At 44.4% G+C, this 22343-nt stretch overlaps 1 protein-coding gene across 2 annotated transcripts in view; it reads left to right on the plus strand.

The window, feature by feature from the left end:
- ACMSD (aminocarboxymuconate semialdehyde decarboxylase) overlaps positions 1-22343 on the plus strand; it is a 71520-nt gene that overhangs the window by 41642 nt on the left and 7535 nt on the right. Inside the window, exons 3-7 of one of the 2 annotated variants that reach the window (XM_066611885.1) lie at positions 2768-2864; positions 7320-7369; positions 9127-9363; positions 13852-13945; positions 17997-18092. In XM_066611885.1, coding sequence (XP_066467982.1) covers positions 2768-2864; positions 7320-7369; positions 9127-9363; positions 13852-13945; positions 17997-18092 — 574 coding nt within the window. The remainder of the gene's footprint in view (positions 1-2767; positions 2865-7319; positions 7370-9126; positions 9364-13851; positions 13946-17996; positions 18093-22343) is intronic. The other variant, XM_066611887.1, reaches the window with a different exon arrangement.

Consider the following 22343-nt stretch of genomic DNA (forward strand, 5'->3'; position numbering starts at 1 on the left):
TTAATTTTCTCTGGATCCGTGCATCTTGTAATTATCACAAAGCCTCTGAGAATAATTTCCGAATGAACTTTAACTACAGATCCAGCAAATGCTGGTAAGCTCCTGTTTTAAAATATGCTTGGCCATGTGCATTTTTTTTTACACTCATGCCATTGACAACAACATGAATATGACATTTCAGCCCACACCTTTTACAATGAACGAAATGCTCCCTGCCTTTCTAATTAAACTAAGCAGATTTGTTTACATTCTGTGTCAGGCTTGCCATCGTCTGCACATCATTAATGCAGATGGAGTGGGGGAGCAGTTATTCTTTAATTAGGAGATTGCTCATAGGAGATTCCATCTCTTCTCTTAGTGCTTTAGGCCATTAGAAAGGTCGTTATTTATCTTGCTACAGTCTGCACTTATTTGTGAGGGTTTAAGGAAATCCCTTGGAGAAATTACAGTTTCTCAAACATTGTTTCCAGTACTTAAAAAAGAAGAAGCAATAATTCCATAAAAAGACTGTTAAAAGAGAACCACATATTATGCTTGCATCGCAAAATATCCCCATAGATAATAACAAAATGAATCCCTGTCATCTGTTTTTAAATACAACACGGTACTTGATTCTACCAAGTTTTTTAAATCTCTCTAAATGGTTTAGTGCTTATTGTGCAATGGTCAACAGAGGAATCATATTCATTTTGCAAACTCTGTAGGAATGTACGGTTAAGTTCTTACCCCCTGGCATTTTGGAAAATCAAATCTTCAAAGGGATTTGCCAGAGAATCTGGATGGTGGCATCGTAATTGCAGCTGGTTGTATTTGGAGCAGTTTTCATGAATTGCGACACAACTGCCAAGTCATTCTGGCTGCTTGCCAAAACAGTCACAGTTACATATGGGAGGAAAAAATCCCCGGAGGTTTTCAAATATTTATCCATCATGTATGATGCATGAGGCTTACAATGTGTTCAAGATTAATAATGGCCTTAATATAATTATGTAGAGAATATTTCAGAAATCCTATTTATCAAAACATAAGCACGTAACAGTAGATCCCCTAATCTTGGTGCAAATAACCATGTAAGTCACACACCTTCTCTAGCAAGTGATAACTTTCATTTCATGAAGAAAAAGGACCAAACCTGAATGGAAGATGCCTTCTGAGTGACAAACCATGCCTTTTAAATACAGGTGTGGCAGCTTAAAAATGGGCTCGTTTTCCTGTTCAGAGACGTGCTCTTTTCTTTATCATTCTACAATGCAGTGCGGTATGGGAAAATTTTTTGTCAGCACTGAACCCTGGAGAGCCCTTGTTCAGATTAATTTATATTTGGAAGATGCCTTTCTTTTCACAACTGAATTTTATCCAAAACCATTCATTTTCAATGCCAGAGCTCAGAGCCAGTACACATAAAGTAGGATATTAACGAATGTTCAGTCTTCCATTCTTGGCCAGTATTTCCTGTACAGCTGCGTTCTGCACTGCAATGGTGACACCAAAAGTCCCAGGTCACATGGAGTAGTACAATGACGTATGAAGTAACTAGGCATGGAAGAAGCCCCAGCATGGACTGTTATGGCAGTCTGGGGCTTATGATCTAGGACACACAGTGTGGGGGAAGCATGTTGAAAAAGAGAGTTCTGAAAAAGAGTTCTGAAAAAGCATGTTGAAAAAGAGAGTTTCTAGCCGGCAGAGCTATCACCAGAAGTACATTTTTCTTATGTTAAATTCTACCACCCAGTCAGTTTGTTGCTATTAATAAACACACAAAGGAGCAGAGGCAGTTAAAAAGAAATACTTGCAGTTTACAGTCATATATGTCTTCTGAGGTATCAGCAACTTCTAAGGGAACAGAGAAGGGAATTCTCTGTGTGGAATTAAGGGAGCTGGTGCTCTTCAGCAATGGCTGCCTGTCATTGAGGAACAGAGCTCAGAAGCCTGCTTGCTGCTCCTTCAGTGGTCAGGGAGATAACATTTGGTGAAAGGGAGGAAGGAAGTTACTCAAGGGACACAACTCTTACAGTTTCCATGGAGGTCAGGTAAGGGGTCTCAGGCAACTGGACAATACACTGCCCTCTAGAGCAGGGGTATCCAAAGTTTTTGGCAGGAGGGCCACATCAGCTCTCTGACACTGTCGGGGGCCGGGGGAAAAAAGAATTAATTTACATTTAAAATTTGAATAAATTTACATAAGTTCACATAAATGAATATATTAAAGATGAAATTATATGAATGAATGAAGGTCTTGCAATAGCTCAAGGCCTATAAAAGGCCTTGCACAAAGCAAGGCTGGCCTTTCCTTTGCTGCCACTACTGCATCACAGACGTGAAACAGCAAGCAGTGGAGGGAGCCCTCATCCCACAGCTCACGCGAGAGGTCAAACAGTCACCCTCACACTGAGATCAGTTGCGTCGGGCCAGAGCGGGCTCCAACAAATCTCTGGTCAGAGGCTCATTGGAGACTAGGGGCTCCCTGAGGGCCACATTGAGAGGCCTCGAGGGCCGCAAGTGGTCCCAGGGCCAGGGTTTGGGCAGGGGTGGAATGAGGGTTGGAATGTGGGGTGGAATGTTGGAATGTGGGTTCAAGGCCACCTGCAGGACTCTAGAGCAGGGGTGCTCTAGAGTGCTGCAGGTGGCCTTGAACACACATTCCAATGAGCTGCATTAAGAAGCCTTCAAGATGTTGTATATGTAGATAAAAGTCAGAGAATTGATGACAACATTCCTTTGACTAAAACAGGCACAATTTGTATTAATTGCTATTTACATTTTACAGACGGAAGCTAAAATGATGAAAGATGGAAATGTTTTCAGAGTTATCCAAGAGAACTGTTGGAATCCGGAGGTTCGAATTGAACAAATGGACAAATCAGGTACCATCAAGAAGATGGATATATGAGGCCTCCCTGCGGGGTGAGGAGAGGGGACTGGCCCACCCAGCCTTTACAAGCCTTGTGGCGACCTCAGACTAGTTCACCAGAAGAAAGGGAGGGTTGTGTCACCCAGCTCCCCCTCTTTGGGTTGGCAGCATTTGTCAGGGGCAGGGGCTGCTGTCAGCAGATCCTCCTGCCTGCTCTCCCAACTGCCTTGTCATCCCTGGCCTTCAAGTTTATGTAGGGCAGGTCCCTTCCCTTTGGCCCCTCCCCTTTCCTCACAGTAATGGTACAAAAAGGGTGTGTCTCTGGGACTGCCCTTCCCTGGGACTACCACAACTCCTTCCCTTCTTCTCTCTGTCTCCCTCCCACCTCCTCTCACCTGGAGCTGCCAGGGTTGTTCCTGAGATGGCTGGGGAGGCTGCTGCCTCTGCTCTGGTCTCTGCCTTTGGGGGGGTGGGCTGGCCCTGCCCACCTGGGTCCTGTAGCTCTGAAGAGGATGTCAGGAGGTCCAGCTGTGGGCTCCCAACGTCATAACCAGGTGCCCTGCCTGGCAAGGTAGGTCCCGGCTGGCTGGGCGGGGGAGTGCTCCTCTTTTCCCCCAAGATGGGGGAGGGGTGGCTGCCCAGCAGCCCAATGGCCTGCGTTCTGTTCCCCCCTCCCTTCTCCAAGGCAGAGGGGGAAGCAGGGGGGTTTTGCGCAGAGTGTTCCTCCGCTGCGCTTTGCCTCCCACAGGAGTGCCCAGGCAGCATATGGGGAGGTGGCCGCATGTTCCACAGGCTCCCTCCCTGATCCTCTGGCCCAGAAGTCTTCTCCCTGGGTAGGTTGGGGGCCTGTGGGAGAAGGGGAAGCCCGACAGTTTGCATACTATCCAGATTTTGACTACACTTATCTCCGACCTTTCTTTCATGTTGGAACTTAAGGCAATATACATGGAGTTCCCAGGTGGTTTTTCTCAGTCAGGCACTGGTCAGACCCAAACTTTCATATGTTTAGCCAGGTTGCTTTCTTGTTTGCCTTCAGAACAGACCCTAGGACCAGTAACGTATCTTGGCCCTGGGGTTGGTCACCTGGGAAGGAGGCAGAGGCATGTGCAGTTCTGATAAAGAGCCACTGGGATGCAGTGTGTGTGTGGGGGGGGGGATAGAATACAGGGTGAGAAGAGCAGGAACGGGACATGACAATTAAAAACTAAGGGTTGGCACTAGTCCAAGTTGGTCCCAGGTACCAGAGAGACTGGAGCAGGTCTCTTTATTAGGATCACACATCTCCCATTTCGTGTCTAGTTTGCCTACAGGCTCAAAGCTTGCTGTGGAGAGTTCTAGTCACTTCTCACCATCTTCTGAGGAACTTGGATGTCTGGAGAGATGGTTAGGAAACACCTCCATCTAACTTCTCCTATGTATGGGAAAAAAGTGACTTTACATGTTATTGTTTGTGGTGGGAGAATTAAATGAATACATTGAGCTGAATGTGAGTTGAAAAGAGTTTGATATGCCCAGGTGGGTCCCAATACAGTGTAGTTTTAAAAAGTGAGTCCTGGTGCTAAAAAGTTTGGGAACCACTGGACTACAGTATTTTAATATCCTTAGCCTTTGGCCTTTGTTGCCCTTGTGTTTGTAAGATAAGTTGATCAAACAGATGTAGAGGAAATGATTATTGAATAAATCCTCAGAAAAAGGAACTTGGATAATTGAGTTTAAAAAATACACATACACATGGGCTCTAGAGAAATGAGGAACTTTATGGCAAGAGAATTAAACTTTCACATCAGAGTCACAGGCTGCTTGGTGTTAGATTCGTCTAACTTTGTTCATGCTTATTACGGTCAAATACAGTGGAAATTGCTGTCAGGGTGTGAGAAAGCCTTTTCCAACATTCACCAGTGTTGTTAATAGGCTTGAACTTCAAAACCTAATGACCAGCACAGTTAATAAGGGGGCTCAAACACCCTACAGGCTAAACAAAGGCTTGAGCAGCTAGTAAAATGAAACTTTTTTTCTAAAGTCTCATAAAGCTAGATGGGTCCTGATAGTGTGTCATTTTAAAAAAGTGGGTCCCAGTGCTAAAAAGTTTGGGAACCACTGCCCTATACTATTTGAAAAAAGTCATCCAAGCTTCAGGATCAGTTTTTATTTTTAGATTATTATTTTGATCTGTAAGAACCAGAGATAAATTTATGGCTCAATCCAGAGCCTAGGAAAGGGGGGGTAAAGGGGGGAACCTGGACCTGGACCCAGGGTCAGAAAGGGGGCCCAGGAGCCAAAAGAGGGGGCCCAGAAAGTTCCTGGGATCTGACATTTTCCTGTCTGCTGCGCATGATGCTTGGGCACAACCACGTGCATGCAGAGTTAACTGCTGCTGCAGGCCATACACATGCATCCATGACCCTCCTGAACACAGTGTCAAATCTGGGAGGAAACTGGCTTGTTACAGTAGCTCTTTGGCTTGTGGATCCCATAACCATGAAGGAGTGTATAGAAGTTCAGGGACCCAGGTGCGGGGCTATTACTGCTACAGAAGTTCATTTTGGTCCATTCTTGTGTGAGCCTAAATACGATGATGCTCATTTTCTGCAATCGATTCTCTCTATTTCAAAGATTTTAGAGAGACTTAGGAAAGTGTTTGGTTTTCCATATTACTTTATCTAGCTGCCAGTGCCGCATGATCAGGTGGACGTGGGCTCTGCATCCAGAATCCTAGTAGACCTGGGCTCCAAAGACTATTGTGGATGTCAGCACTCTCCCCCTGCCTTATTTTGCCCCCGTTCCGCTTTTACCCATTGCCCCCTTCCCCCTTGGGAAAGGGGCACCGAAGAAACTTCGTACCCTCTGATAAAATTCCTCTCATAGGTCCTGGCCCAATCCCATCATGGGCTTGCACCATGGAGTTTGCACTCTGGAGTGTGCACGGTTGCAAAATTGCTGTGGTGCGCTTTGTGACAGTACTTATAGAAGGCACTTGTAGGGAAGGTCAGAGCCTTCCCACTAGCGCCAACATTTACTGGAACATTTGCCAGAGCAGGTAAATCCGATGCAGGAGCGGGAGGAGGGCGGAAAGTGTAACAGGGCAAGGGGAAAGCAGGGGAGGATAGAATGGGCCCAGGAAGATGGTGGGATTGGTAGCTATACACTATATCCTATCCCCCTTCCCAGGTATCCCAATACCCGCAATAATGAAAAATCACATTGATAAGAGAAGAAAATTGTTCTATTGGGAACACCAAGGGTATAAAAGTGGTATACATTTAAAAATTGATATTAGTACTTTAATTAATGACACTATTTAAGAAAGAGCAATTATCTTTCCTATGAATATCAAATATTATTATTGCTTTACTTCTCTATTAGGAAAATCTTAGAGGATATTAGATGGGCGCAACTGGGAAGTGGAGATAGCAGAGAGTAAAAATAAAGCTAGGTGACATTACTGTGTCATGCATTCAACTATACAGTCCCAGGAGCTGAGAGCCCAATCCTATGCCTGTCTGCATAGAAGTAAGTCCTATTATAGTCATAAGAACATAAGAAGAGCCCTGCTGCATCAGGCCAGAGGCCCATCTAGTCCAGCTTCCTGTATCTCACAGTGGACCACCAAATGTCCCAGAGAACACACAAGACAACAAGAGACCTGCATCCTGGTGTCCTCCCCTGCATCTGGTATTTTGACATAGCCCATTTTTAAAATCAGGAGGTTGCACATACACATCATGGCTTGTAACCCATGAATGCGGGTTCCTCCCAGGAAAGTGTGGATAGGATTGCAGCCTTAGGCAGTCTATCTGAATAGATGCATTCCATGATACTGACTATGAACCAGTTGACAGAGAATACATACAGATTGGGGGAAAAAGTCAAACTGGCTCAAAGCCCAATCCTATCCAGGATTGGGATGGGGGAGTGGCTTTATGACAGTGGAAGAGTTTTCTGCTGTCATAAAACGAGCATAGATGGCATGTTCCAACAGCAGCCGTTCTGAGAGTGCTTCTGCAAGAGGCAGCAGCACTGCAGCTTCACTGCCAGCCAACACTGTGCCTGCTGGACCTGGTGAGTCAGCTGTGGGGGATGTTGTTGGGGAGGAAGTGAGAGGACTGGGTGCATAACTGGGAGGGAAGGGGGAGAAACTGGGGACAGGAAGTAGGTGGATCTGGCAGCAATGGTACGTGCTAGATCTGATCCCTTTCCTTACAAATCTCCTTGCCCCTTTCCTCTCCTTGGACATACACCACTGAAAGAGGGCATGTATATTCAAGTATACCCATAGGTGACCCCAGGGCTTACATGATTTTTACCTCCTATTAACCCTCAGTTGCCCACCCATTGGATGCAGTGTACACTTTTATGGGCATGGTTGTATCAGTGCTGCTGGATAGGATTGGAACCTTGAAGGAATACATGGGGTCACCTCGATATCATCTACATCTTCTTAACCAATTCAATTTATTCTGCTCTGTAGGAGTTACAGTCCAGGCCCTTTCGACTGTTCCAGTCATGTTTAGCTACTGGGTAAGTTCATCAAAAGGATTTATTGCACTTGCATTGCCAGAACAAAACTGCAGCAAACATGAAACTAGGGAGGCTGGCATCCTTCTAATCAGGTCTGGGCCAGCCATGATGCCAATTGATGAGGGTTGCTTGGTGGGAAACTTACCACTGGTGGCTCCCAGCAGTAGTCCCACTAGCGACTGGTACAGACCTCCCTGCTGGCACCTTTCCCAGCTGCTGCAACATGCAACATTTGCAATGGCTGTTGCCAGGGGAACCCACAGGAGACCCATGCTGCCTGGCAATAGGATCAGGCCTGAGGTCTGCACCCAATCTTAAAATTGTTCCAAACTACAGCATACACTTTGGGACTCCTATGCCATGCCCATCTTTTTATTTCCTGCTGCTCCATTTGCTTAAAATCCATCCTTATGAAGAGTTTTGGAGAATTCAAAAGCTTGCTCGCAATTTATGATCTTTTAATTGTTTCTAATAAAGTTACCATACTGTGATTTTTGAATTTTTTTCATTTGAACCAACACAGCTATTTCAATGTGTTTACTTTGGGTCATACACATACTTTCACTGTCCTCTTATCAAGTCACAGCATTGCAAATTCATAAAATAGGGTGTCTTAGAAAATTAGCACCTTTGTCTGAATCATCAGACCAATTATGCAAATTCTTGTTTGAATATCGGATGTAATGGGCATTTTTCCTTTCATTTGAACACATACAGTATTATTTCAGAAATAATACAGAAAATATTTCAGATTTTAACTAAAGGCCAAATCCTATTCAATTTTCCAGTGCCGGTGCAGCGGTGCCAATGGGGTATGCACAGCATCCTGTGGTGGGGAGTCAGTCACAGAGGCCTCCTCAAGGTATGTGAACGTTTGTTCCCTACCTTGAGGCTGCATTACAGTTACACTGGAGCTGGAAAGTTGGATAGGATTGGGCCCATGAATGCCTATATATTATAGCAGTAACTAACAGCCCTTTCCTTCCCCAAAAAGGCATATGCTGTATCCAATGATGGGTGGGGGGTGAAGTGGGAGGCTTCAGAAGGGAAAGGGCATTTATATTCCATTTCCCTTTTATATGCCTCCCACCCTGCAATGGGTCTTCTCAGACTTCCACCAGCGATTTTGCTGGTGCAAGTCTGAGGAGAGAACGGGGGTGAAGCGGATAGGATCTGGCACACATCATTGCCGGATTCACCTCCTTCCACAGCCTTCCTGCCCCTTTCACTCTCCCTGCCTAGTTCTGTCCTTTCCCAACCTTCCCCCCACCACCTTACCTTCCTTGGTGGGTGGTGGGTGCTCCATCAATGCATGAACGAAAGCTCCAACCTTCCCACCAGCACATTGCAGGACCTCACTTTATGGCTGTTTTTCAGCAGTTGTTGCCAGTGGAACATGAAAGTCAATGGAAGGTTTTTAAAACAAAAATAACTTGTGGGACAGGTTGTGATCAGGATCAAATTTGTGTTGGGGTTAAAGTCTAAAGGCCCCCTACTCCCACCTTATTGGAGTCTTAGAACTGGGAGGGACTTCCAGGTGACAATATTTCAGGAGATCTGTGTTTTCCCCAAGAATATGCTGGTTGTCTTGGCTAGAGGACCTTGTCATTGTTTTACTAGACAGCGGGAATTCCAATGTTTTTCACAGGTATTTTTTTCTGAGGCTCTTTCCGCTTGACAGTTGCTTATACAATCTTAGTATTTCCCTCCAGCTTGAGAATTTCTTAATTTATTCTTTCTCTAATCACTCCTTCCAGGCCAAACCAAATGACACTCTAGACCTGTGCCAATTATTAAATAATGACTTAGCCACTACAGTCAAGAAGCACCCAAAGAGGTTCATTGGCCTTGGCACACTCCCCATGCAAGCACCCGACCTGGCTGTGAAGGAAATGCATCGCTGTGTGAAAGAGCTTGGATTCCCTGGTGTGCAGATAGGATCTCATATCAACAACTGGAACTTGAACTCTCCAGAACTCTTTCCAGTTTATGCCGTGAGTAGACATTCCCCTGTTTTTGAAAAGATGCCAAGAATCTAGAACTTTCCAGCATGACTGTAGAGTTGTAAACCACAAGCATCATCAAAAATATAAGATTCTCGTCTTTCACTGAGGAAAAACCCATAGGATTGAAACCTTAAATGTGAACTACAATTGTCTATCATCTGTATTGTGTCCATGTGCAAATGATGCAGGACATCTTAACCCAGACTTCCTATTTTGTAGGGCCTGTAGTGGCATCTGTGCCAGGTCCACTTCAAGGGGTCTGGATTCTCCTTGTTTCCAGTTACTGACTAGTGCTTAGGGCTAGTGAGAAGAGGATCAGGGCAGGGGCAACCCACAATGCTGTTCTGATCACTCCCCTTTCTGGGGCAGTTAAAACAAGATCATTCTCTTTCCTTGTCTGCCCAGCCACTGCCAGGTGGGCAAAGATGAGCCAGAGGGGACCCCTGCTCATCAACTTCCATTCGTTCCCACCCAGCTGTGTTTTCAAGCATACATACTGGGCAGAGCATGCAGGGAGCAGAGCGCTCCCGCATGGCCCACTCAGCCAGTGAATTTCAATGTGACCAGGCAGGAACAAAGGGTAGGCAACAGAAGTAAAGGTAAGGAGGAGATGTGCTATCTTCTCCTTGCCTACTTGGCTGTTTTTTTAAACAGCCCAGCAGGGAAGGAAGAGGCAGTGGCATCACTAGGATTCGCGTCAGCCAGTGCGGGAAGCCTGCACGTCACCCCATGCAATGGGTGGGGCAACACCCCAGGTGATGGGCATGGTGATATACCATCACCCTGCCCCCACTGTTTTTTTGGCTGTACCTTTTGATAGAACACAGATATTTCAATGTGGTTTGTTTCATTGCATTCTGTATGAAATTACGCATTGATTGATATATAACTTGATGGTATTATTCCTCCAAATTCTAATTCTAGTGATTTTGAAAACTTGTAGAGTCATATACACACACCCTCCTGTCAACTTACTAACACCTTATTGCAGCAGTTCTCAAACTTTTAGCACCGGGACCCACTTTTTAGAATGATAACCTGTCCAGGACAAATTGGAAGTGATATCTTGACCAGACGTGACTTCATCAAGCAAATTAAAATAAATAATTATAAATAATTAAATTAAAATAAAATAAATAATTAAATAAGGGGGAGCCAGTCCTGTTCCACCAAGTGAATTTTCTCTGTAGTCTACCTGCAATAATACCCCCCCCACCCAAAAGAATCAGTGAGATTTCCAGCCCTCCCCAGTGCCCAGTTTAAAGTTCTTCTATTTCAAGCATATCAAGATAAAGACCCACCTAGATTTACAGGTGCAAAATAGAAAACATTCCCCTTACCAGTTCAAGCCTCTTTTTTTTTTGTCCTTTTGAGTGGAGGGGAGAGGTTGCCTTCTGGAGCATTTGTTGCGCTCCAGTTCCATCAGATCGGGACCATTCTGGTGTCCTCACATTCCCCTTTGCCTGGCCTGATCACAAGCCAAGGCACGTCTGCGTACTCACGAGTTAACGCGACTGTGAGGCTGTTTCGCTTTCCATAGGGCTCAATACATTTGCAGTTGGGAGGGAGGGACCTTCTTCTTGGGTGTTTTTGGGGGCTGCATTCATTGGATCAGGACCATTCTGATGTCTTTGGATTCCTCTCAGCCTGCCCTTTCCAACGGACTAAGGCAAGTTTGCCTACCCATGAGTAAACACAGCCACGTGGCTTCGTTTTGCTTTCCATAGGGCTCGATACACTAGCAGCTGGGAGGGAGGGACCTCCTTCTCAGATGTTTTTGGGGGGGCTGCGTTCATTGGATAGGGACCAGTCTGGTGTTGTTGGATTCCTCTCAGCCTACCCTTTAAATGCGCGATATGGATCGTTTTAACTTTCCATAGGGCTCCATGCATTTTTTCTTTCCAGTTTTTTGGCCATAACTTTTGAAGGAAAGGAGATATTTCACTCTGGTCTTTTGCATTGCATTCTGCTGGAAATTCCACATCCAACGGTATATGGCATGATGGGGTTGCTCCTAACACCACGATTTTAGCGTGTCATCCCCCCCAGTGCACGTCACCCCCCCTTGCGCATTACCTGGTGTGGCCCGCACCCCCTAGCGATGCCACTGGGAAGAGGAGAAGGAGGCTGCAGTGATGGGGGCCAGGTTTGGGGAGGGGGAGAAATGCCATTGAACTTTACTAGCATTTCAACTCTGTCAGTGGATTGTACACATTTGCTGTTTATAGGTACAAGCTTTTTTCCTTATGGTTGTAATTATATCTTACAACTGCCTTGTTTTAATCTCTGTGGAGAACTTTAGCTCTCCCTAGGGAATTGTGAGTTCTCCTACTCTGTGTAAGGTTAATGAGCAGATCAGCGATATTATATCTGAACAAGCACTGTTCCAGACATTGGTAAAAATAAGATAAAAACAATCAGACTCATGCTTCAGCAAAGTGGTTAAAGTACAGTCTTCTTCAGCCCTGGGGCTGGTACCCAAAGCATCAGTTGTGGGGCCATTGTAATTTACAGGAATGAAAACCACTGGACTAGAGCACCACCAGCTCACAGGGGAGGCATCTGGTATACCTCTTCAGGTACCAGAAGATTGTGCCCCAGTCCTGCTTACGTTCTTAGCAATTGTGCAAAAATAGCTTTCACTAGTGTCAGGCTTTCTGCTCTGTATGCTCGCTCTAATAAGAGGTGCAAGGCATGGCACCGGGATGCGGGTCAGTATCATGGAATGCATCTATTCAGATAGACTGCCTCGGGCTGCAATCCTATCCACACTTTCCTGGGAGGAAGCCGCATTCATGGGTTACAAGCCATGATGTGTATGTGCAACCTCCTGATTTTAAAAATGGGCTATGTCAAAATGCCAGATGCAGGGGAGGGCACCAGGATGCAGGTCTCTTGTTGTATTGTGTGCTCCCTGAGGCATTTGATGGGCCACTGTGAGATACAGGAAGCTGGACTAGATGGGCCTTTGGCCTGATCCAGTGGGGCTATTCTTATGTTCTTAATAAGAATACTTGTTTACAGTGAACAGTGCTGGGAGAGCATTACGGAGGTGGTGAGTGGATAGTGATGGGGATGAAGGTGGGTGGATAGGGACCCGGGAGAGGCGGCGGGATTGACTGTGGGTTCCCAGTCTCATACTGTATTTATTTGTTCATTGGGGTCGTGACACAAAAAAGGTTGAAGATCACCGCTGTACATTCCTAGCTACTTCCAGAATCTTTATTCTAAGTAGTTTATATAAAATTAGATCACTCCATTACATGTTCAGGGTCGACATCTGCTAGTTGTCCTGAGACTTCTATGGTGCCGTCATGGTGGAACGCAAACAAATGCATAAACAGAACCTATACACAGCTAGCCCACCAATGAGGCCTGATAAAGCAGCTGTTTCAAGCAGCAGTCTGGTGGAGGCAGTAAACTGGCAGGGGGATAACCTGTACCCCACATCAGTCTACCACCTCCCCCAGTTTGTCACCCCTCCAACACTAAACATGACTTACCTTTCAGTAAATTGGAACTGCTGTGGACATTCCTCCATTGCTGGCTGAAACAGCAATAAGCAGAATTATAATTTTAATTTGTCTGAGATCAGCAACAGCCGACAACAAAATACAACATGTACCATGTTTTTCTAAGAAACAGATTTATCTTGCAATTAAATCATAGTTAACCATCCGTGATGTAAATAATAAACATTAATATACTTCTTTGTTCCAGGAAGGGTATTTCAGTGCACAACTTGAGCAGGATCTGAACCTAAGAGCCTTTAGAATACAGTACTCTGATTTCATCGGCACAATGGGTTTATTAAATGTACTGAAAATTAACATGAATTGGTCGGGTTTCCGGACATTGCAGATAAATGAAAATTTATCAGTCCTTGCAATCATTTCCTAAGCCATCCTTGGGCCATTTATCTCTTCTCCTTGCCCACTTACGTATGAGCAATCATCACCATTACAGAACCCCTGAGTACATAACACACCAAAATAGTGTTTCTGCCAAGACAAAATAAATGTTGTGTAGAAGAAGTCATTTAAGAGTAATAAGGATAACAGAGGATTTTACTCTGGAAAGTAACGACAGAAGGAATAAAGGGAAATACATGATATGAATAACATACATAAAAATTACAAAAGTAAGCAATCTATAAAAATATTAAGAAGAAATTAAGCACAAATCTCTAAAAGAAGTTTCCAAATGTCCAAAAATATATCCATACATAGTTGCTACCTATAAACAATACAGTCAAACATTGATAAAGTTAAAAGGTCCTCAATCAATTGACTAATAGTAGGGACACCTCAATCCATTGACTAATAGAGACACTTATCCTACCAATATTTTAGCATAAACCTTTTAGCAAAAACCAAAAAACCTGTGTTTTTTAAAACTGGCAGTTCTATGGCCTGGGATGTTGTACGTTTTGCAATCCATTTAATAATACCCTTAACTCTTCCTTGTTAATTTAAGGCTGCTGAGCATTTGAACTGTTGCCTCTTTGTGCATCCCTGGGACATGCAGACAGATGGAAGGATGTCTAAGTACTGGCTTCCCTGGCTTGTAGGTCAGTAGTTATGGTGCTTAATCCACATACATTAATTCAACTGGCAGCAGCAATGTGATATGCAGAGGACATGCCTGAAAATGTATTACTACACAAGGGAAATTTACACAGCTTTTCTGACAGTTTTTTAAAATGAATCTCAGCCAGGACGTCTACACAGGGGAGCTGGCGATTTCTGCAAAGAAGGATGGATAAAATTGCTGACTGTTTGGAAAACTGGAACTGATTTGCATTTCATCAGGTTGTTTCTCATTGTTTCAATACAGCAGCCCTCTTACAGCGACTTTGACCTTTACCTGGACTGGAAGGTTTGTAAAATGTGCAAAGAACTTGTGTATAGCTATGCTTCTGGGTAGTGGCCAAAGTGGTAACTTTGGCGCATCTTGTGTGTGCTGAGATATATTTCTAGTAGTGCATTTAGCTTGCGCACTGCCCCATGAGGAAGATGTATACATCACCAGTTGGGATGTTACTTGTGTGATGGAGGTTAGGGTTAATTTACTATACACGGTGTTTCTCAACCAGTGGTACATGAGGTGGTGCCTGGTGGTACTTGCAGGACCCCTGGATCCCTGCCACCCAGAAGTGAGACCAAGAATGCGACACAACAAACAGCAGTAGGTGACTCAGCTTGGCGGGCAGAGCTCCAAAACATACTTTTCCATGCTCAAAAAAGCCCTCCCATTCACCCTGAGCCTCTTGCTGGTGTTTGTAATGTTGCTTCTGGCCTCCCAATCCAGAAGTATTGGTGATGTCATCATTACCAGTTACTTCCAGTGGTACTTTGAATAGGTAGACAATGTTAAGTGATACGGGCAGAGGACAAATGTTGAGAAACACTGCTGTACATCCTAATTCTTGCTGTGCAACCAACACTCCAAGAATTAATCTTAAAGAACACTCTTCCCTTATTTAGAGTCAAAATACCAGCTTTAAACTTCTACAATAGTTTTATTAGAAAACCAAAGACCCTATCAGAGTCAGAGAGGTTCTGATCAAAATGGTGAGCTCAGTTAAAATCAGATGTTTTCCCCATGGCATAGCAAAAAAAAAAAAAAAAGTAAATGCTTATCTATACTACTTTGACCTTACATATTCAGCTTCCTGGCCAAAAATCAGTAGAATAACAACTGTTGCAAGAGCTATCAGCATCCAAGCATATTCTCAAAGAGGAATAGAAGATGGAGGCAGGAAGGAACATGCAAGAGGGTTTTTCAACACCTGCTTTTGTAGGAAACCTAATCCACTCAGTTCCGCTAAAACTGCTGACTCACTGCTGAGAAGATACCTTCCCGTTGCACATTATCCCCACAGAAATCAAGGGACTAATGTAGTGGTTCCCAAACTTTTTTGACTGGCAGCTCCCTTGACCTTCTGGGCCATTGGCTGCAGCTCCCCCTTAGGGCTACTATCATACACACTGTGGATTTTTCACGAGGATTCCAACGTTTCTGGTTCATTTCTGCAGCTCCCTGGGGAGCCACAGCTCACAGTTTGGGAACCACTGGACTAATACAAACAACTGGCCACTAGATGGCGAACTCCTCCTTATCCGACAAACCTACAGAAGTCAAGCAAAAACATAAACCCAATTCCCATTCGCAAGACAACATGGAAACATAAACCAGGCAGCCTAATAATAACTAAATCCCCACGTAGCGACTCAGTGGTGCAGGTGCAGCTACCACTGAATCCTGTGGGGGTTTTTCAGCTGCTGGAGGTCTCCTCAAGTTAGGAGAACATTTGTCCACTTGCCCAAGGGTAAGTCCCAGCAGCTGTTATGGGTCAACTTGGATCTCATTGACCTGGGAAGATGGATCAGGCCTGGCAAAGGGTTCAGGATTCAGCATGCACCACCACTGTGATCCCACCCCCCTCCCAAGCCTGATGTACCCTCCTCCGTGTCCCCATTACTGCCATGTTCTGTTTATCCCTCCCCCACTCCTTCACCTGTTCAGCCCTCTCCACACCTACTTCCAATCCCCTCCGCAGGCTTACCAGCTTCAGCCATCCTCTGTGGGTTCACTGGCATGCAGAAGGCTGCTCTGGCCTCCCTACTAGTGAGCCTGCTGCGCTTGTCCGCATTGGCTGCTTTATGACTGCCATAAAGCAGCTTCCATGAGCACAATGTTAGTTACTCTGGTGGGGAGGGATAGGATTGGAGCAAAAGAAGCATAAGTCAATTGTACTTCCTAATTTATGACACTTCTGGGTGACATCTGAAGGAGACTTTAGGACGTCCCTACCATAATAAGAACTCAAGAAAGAGATCATGACTAGAAATAAGCTGCTTGTGTTCATGACAGACGATTACTAGATTTCAACCTATAGAACGTACTTTGATACCACCAATGGATTGTGTTTGACTTAGGTACTGAATGCAAGGGTGAATTTACATAGAGATACACTGTATTTTTTTCTCCTTCCCCATATTTCATACTGGTATTTGATTATTTATATTCCATCTCACAGATAAACAAATGTTTCCTACCACTGTTTGGAATGTACCTTGCTTTCTGAAACTTCTCAAATGGGCTTTAGCATCTCTGACTTCTCTCCTATGGTTGCTTAAATTTGCTCATTCCCCTCACACAGAACTGGAATGTCTTTCAGTTAACATAGTTAGTGAGGACAAGAATGACTGTTCTGAAAGCAATATGCAGGGGTTATGATTTGAAAATATGATTGACAATATGATTTGATAATGTGATTGCTTGATTAAGTACTTCTTGTGGGTAAAAATGCACAGTTCCTGCCCCAAAGATTGGAACTGCTGAAGGAGAAGATTTGGGGAAGAAAGCGATAGTTCAAGAAGAGAAAAACAAAAATTCTGACATTCAGACTTGCAAACGCTAGGATGTCAATAATTGGGTTCAGATACTAGTGAGCTTATTCAGAAGTACTGAAGTCTGAGGATAGAATGGCTACTGTTGCCATGGGAACAAGCAAACCTTTAGTGAGACAAGATCAATGGCAAACTAAAAGAGATCTTAACCTTCTGAGCCTGCATGACAGAAAAAAGAGGAGGTTCTGACAACAAAGCCAACGGAACAGAAATGGTCACAAAGGGAATATTTGAGTTCAGGTTTGGGTTAGGAAAGAGCAGCACCGCCGAAGGGTTTAGAAATGGTGAAATGACTTGCACCAAGGGAAAGGTTTTCAGCAGCTTTGGGAAGACTGTGGTAGACTTGGGTCAGCTGGAAAGCTTGGAGTTAAGGAATTAACTAGACATGATGGAAGCAGGTCTGTAAGAGATTATTCCTATTGAATAAAGTGGAGAGGGCAATTTCAACCTTAGAAGGGCCAGGTAGGAGAGGGTATTGAACCTTTCCTTCACCTACGTATTACCCTGCAACCACGTCTGATTGCATCTCCTGTTACTGTCTACTACAGTGTTTCCCAACCAGTGATACAGGTACCACCAGTGGTACTTGAGGTAGTGTCTGATGGTACTTGTGGGACCTCCCAACACCTGCCACCTGGCAGGAAGACCAGTTACACAATGCAACAAACAGCAGTAGGAAGCAAGGCTTGGTGGGCAGAGCCCCAAAGCATGCTTTTCACTTGCTAGAAAAAACCCTCCCATCCACTCTGAGCCTCTTACTAGTGTTTGTCACGTCATATCTTACCTCCCAACCCAGAAGTAACTGATGATGATTACTTCTGGAGGTACTTCTGGTGGTACTTCCAATAGGTGGGCCATGCAAAGTGGTACAGCAGGGGACAAACATTGAGGAATGCTGGTCTACTAAAACACTTACGACATGACATCTTTACTCTCAGTTTTTCTGCTCCCTTCAAGAGGCAACCATTGAAGTGAAGAATCGACAGTGAAGAGGATGATTTTGTTATGTCATAAGCCATCTTTTAATAGTTCAGGAATCACAGGTTGGAGATGCCATAATGTCTCATTTGGGTCTTGGTCCTTCAGTTATAAAACAAATCATATTTCACAAATCAGGATAAAACACAAGATAAAAATTAGAAAAAACTGTTTTTATAAGAGTGCAGTACAAATAATGTTGTCTATGAAACTCTTTCTTGCTCTCAGGCATGCCCTCAGAAACCACCATTGCTATTTGTTCCATGATTTTTGGAGGGATTTTTGAAACGTTCCCCAAACTGAGAATTTGTTTTGCCCATGGAGGTAAGTACAGAACCTGATAGCTGGACGAAACTCAAAGGTAATTAAAATCTCTTTGTCCCAAGACAGAATAGCCAACATAGCCAGTGCCTATAAATCAAATTGCATAATCCAGAATATGCTGAGCAACAAGCAGAAAGCAAGAATGCAAACAGCACAAAAGGATGAACACACAAATCCTCCAGATAGCAGATTCAACCAAGTTATGTGCCCAGAAAATATTCCCATGAGGAAAACAGTCTCTTCCCAATTATATCCATGAATTGTAAAACAAACCCATCCCAAGACAACTGTGGATCTGTCTCAGCTAATATCTGGTCCCACTCACCCAGCAGGCACACAGAGAATTTGGTATTTCTGGGCAGAACCATGGTCCATCCATGAAAAGGAAAATGTTTACACTAGTTATTGATGAATAATTACCTGAAACGGATTAGGCTTCCTAGGATTAAAACCCTCCACAAGGGTGGGACTTCTATTAGGGTGCCCTATCCTTGGAGAATTTATTTTTCACATTTTAATGCCAACCTTCTTCCAAGGAGCTCAGACTCGTGTACATGGTTCCTCCCCTCTTTTTGTCCTCACAACAACCCTGTGAGGTAGATAAGGCTGGGAGTTAGTGACTGACCCACGGTCACCCAGGAAGCTCTATGGCTGAGCGGGGTTTGGACCTGGATCTTCCAGGTCTAAGTCCAATTCCCAAACCACTGCACCTTCCGGTCAGAATGATAGGTCCTAATAGATTCCTGAGAGTTCTGGGGGGATTCTCCTTTCACCTTGGTTGGCACTCCTATTGAAACCCTGGTCAACCTCTGGGATGGGTAAATGACTGAGGACACAGATGCAGTTGCTTCAGTGTCCTCTCCCACTGACTAGAACCAAGAATCCTTTGTGTACTGGGGAGTTGTGAGCAGTGAAGGAGTTAGGGAGATTATATTCTGTTGTTTCCAGCTTTTTGTTTTGTGTTCTTATCATGGATTTTTGAAATATTAAAACCAATCTTTTAATCTATTTTGTGTAATTTGTAGTTGCTGTTTTTTGCTTTTAATATGATTGTCAATCTATTGTTTTATATTCACTGTGGACCACACTGTTTGTCCCTCCAATGAGTCAGAAAGTTTGTGAGATATAAATATTTTAAATAAATCCATCCTACCATGTTTACTTGTTTATTCAAAAAGTGAGTCTAAACAGATTTTGTTGTGCTCAGGAATATTTGGTGTTCACACTTATGCTTATGATAATTAGGAAGAACTAATTTTAGACTTGTGAACATTTCAAGGAAGCATCTAGTACTGATGCCAGGTTGCTGGAAGGCCTGGGACAAAGCCCAGCACTGGGTCCCCAGTGGCATCCCCTGATGGCAGGCTGGCACTACACCTACCATCACTGCTGAACCAGGTTCAGGAGTTAGCCTTGCTAAATATACCCTCTGATATTTGTAGGCTCTTGATCAGTGCCCACCCTGGTGGACCCCTGGAAGCATCAGAAGACCAGCAGAATTTCAGACTGTGAGCAACCTGAATGCAACCTGAAAAGTGTATCAGAAACAGGTGCCAGCTCAGACATATCCAGGAAGAACCCATTCTCCTGAAAAAGGGAGGGGGGAAGAGCGAGAGAGGATACAACATGAACAGAGAATACCAGAGGAGAATATAGAAAAACTTGTAGTAATGAGGGGAAAAACCTGAAACAGAGATTTCTGTTTGCAGACATAATACCACTGCAGTAGAATCCACTTAGTCCTTATACCACTTAGCTATGATTCATAGCCTATGAGTTAAAACTACAAAGTCACAAGTTCCTCTTGTTAAAGTTGCACCTCCATTTTTAACTTCTCACTTTTAGCAGTCAGTTTAATAAAAATAGGCAATGTCATTGGCTCACCTTGGCCTGCTTCATTTTCAGAGCAAATTCATAATAAGAAAGTGATATGTAACCATACTTGAAGATGAAGACCACATTTAAAAAACTTAAGAGCTGTATTCTCTTTGAAACTCAATTAGCTCTAAGCGACTACTTAATTTGTCAAGTAATCAGAGTTACATAGATGCAGTAGACTCGGAATCAAGTCTCTGCCATTATTTCTCTTACAGGCATTAGAAAATAGAAATCCCATCTCAACACCTGTCAGACTGGCAGTTTCAAAGTACTGTACAGCACTGGGGCTAATTCAGAAACAGGGTCTGAATGCCTTTTCAGATCATCAGCCCACCCAAATCTAGCATCTATAGCAAAAACAACCACAAAAAATACCATGGCTCTAGATCTATCTTTTTATGCAAAGTATTATCCTTTAGCTGGAGTGCTTGGCTCATACATGCAAGTATGCCAAACATTCAAAGACCAGAAAATAGCCAAGGACTTGATCATTAGCAAGAATACACAATGCCAGGAAACAACTGTTAGAAATAGAAGGGTAGAAACGGTAGTAATATAGAGCTCTTGCATTGAGAGAGGATCAATACATCCAGTCCTGGTAGCTCCAGTTAAAATATCTCAGGTCTCAAGACTGGGAAAGATCTCTATCAGATGCCTCTGTTAACATGGCTACCAGCTAGAGTAGATAATACTGAAATTATTAATGGTCCAACTCAAATAGGGCAGTTCAAACCACTAATTCAATAAGAAAATTAAGGTCACCCATTAACTAAACCTGGAATAGTTATCCATGATTCTCTTGTGTGTGCTGCCACTAATTGAGGCTAGGTTGGTGGCAACGAGGGGGAGGACCTTCTCCATAGTAGCATCACAACTTAGGAACTCCCTCCCTGGTGATCTTCCAATTGGGGCCGAAGATCCTTCGAAGTTAGCCTTCTCCCTTTAGTGGTTTGTTTCTCTCTTCTTCCCAAACAGATTGCTTCCGTTTTTAATCTGTTCTTTTATATGTGCTGCATTTTTATCATGTTTTTGTATTTGTGGTTTTTTATTGTATTTTATCCATTTTAATATATTGCTTGTAAGCTGCTTTTGTCTCTTAGGGCTCAATCCTAACCCCTTATGTCAGCGGTGGCATAGCGGTGCCAATGGAACAGGTGCTGCAACCTGCAGTTGGGTGGCACTCATGGAGGTCCCCTCAAAGTAAGGGATTGTTTGTCACCTTACCTCAGAGCTGCATTGCCCTTAAGTCAGTGCTGGAAAGCACTAACATAAGGGGTTAGGATTGAGCCCTTAGATTTTAAGAAGGACAGCATATAAATCTTTACATAAATAAATAAAATAAGCCAAACAGTTAATTTTTGTGAACATTTTTGCACTAACAGAAGCACCCAGCCCCTTTTCAACCATTGGGGGAGGGTAGAACAAGTAGGGAAGAGTTTAGCTGACCAGTTAGCCAGTTAGATCTTGCAACACTAAGGGCACCATCCTAACTGGCAGCTATGCCGGCATAGGAGGCCCTGGAAGGTAACAAACATGCTGTAAAGCACATTCGCGCCTCCGTGGGTGGAAGCCGTGTCAGCGCATTTAGATGTGCCGACACGCTGAGGCAGGCAGAAGCCTCTGTGGTGGCTCCCGTGCCACCACTTGTGTCGGCGCACTCACGCCAACACAGGTGGCAAAAGTAGGCGTGGGGGACAGGGAGGCAGTGGGAGGGGGCATTTCTGGGTGGGGGAGGGTGGGCGATGGGTGGCCCCAGGGGCGGGTGTGGGGGGAGCCGGGGGTGGGACTGGGACCTGGCGGTTATGCTGGATCCCAACCCCTGTCCCCGGAGAGAACGGAGTGGCTTCCAGCCACTCCACTCTCCTCAGACTTGCACCACCTCCAGAGGTGGCGCAGGTCCAAGGAGACCCAATGGGGTGTGCAGCCCTTACCCAGGGGTAAGGGGAAGAGCTTCCCCTTGCCCATGGCTGAGCCGCTGCACCCAACAAACCTGCATTGGATGCAGCGTAAGCCTCCTGGCTTGCCTGCTCCAGCACAGGTTTGGATTGCACCCTAAGACAAACAACCTTGCATTGCCCTCATAAAGAGAGAAAGCACTGGTCTGCTACAGAGGCAACCAGCCCAACATTTCCTGTTTTGCTGCACTGTGCCGGCAGAACATTAGATGTCACCGGGATGCATAGCTGCTACTGATTTACATCACAGACCAGCATCTCTAGTTTTTTACCAGAACAGTGGAAAAATCAGACAGGTAATATCAGCATGCTTATCTTGGTAACAGGTCAACACATACCTGCCCTTTCTCCCCTCCATTCAGAGTGATGGCAATGTGTTGGCTCTATTTGTCTTCAGTGATGTTGCCATAGAGTCAAA

This window comes from Tiliqua scincoides, chromosome 1, assembly GCF_035046505.1.
Source record: "Tiliqua scincoides isolate rTilSci1 chromosome 1, rTilSci1.hap2, whole genome shotgun sequence".
NCBI classification, from domain to species: domain Eukaryota; kingdom Metazoa; phylum Chordata; class Lepidosauria; order Squamata; family Scincidae; genus Tiliqua; species Tiliqua scincoides.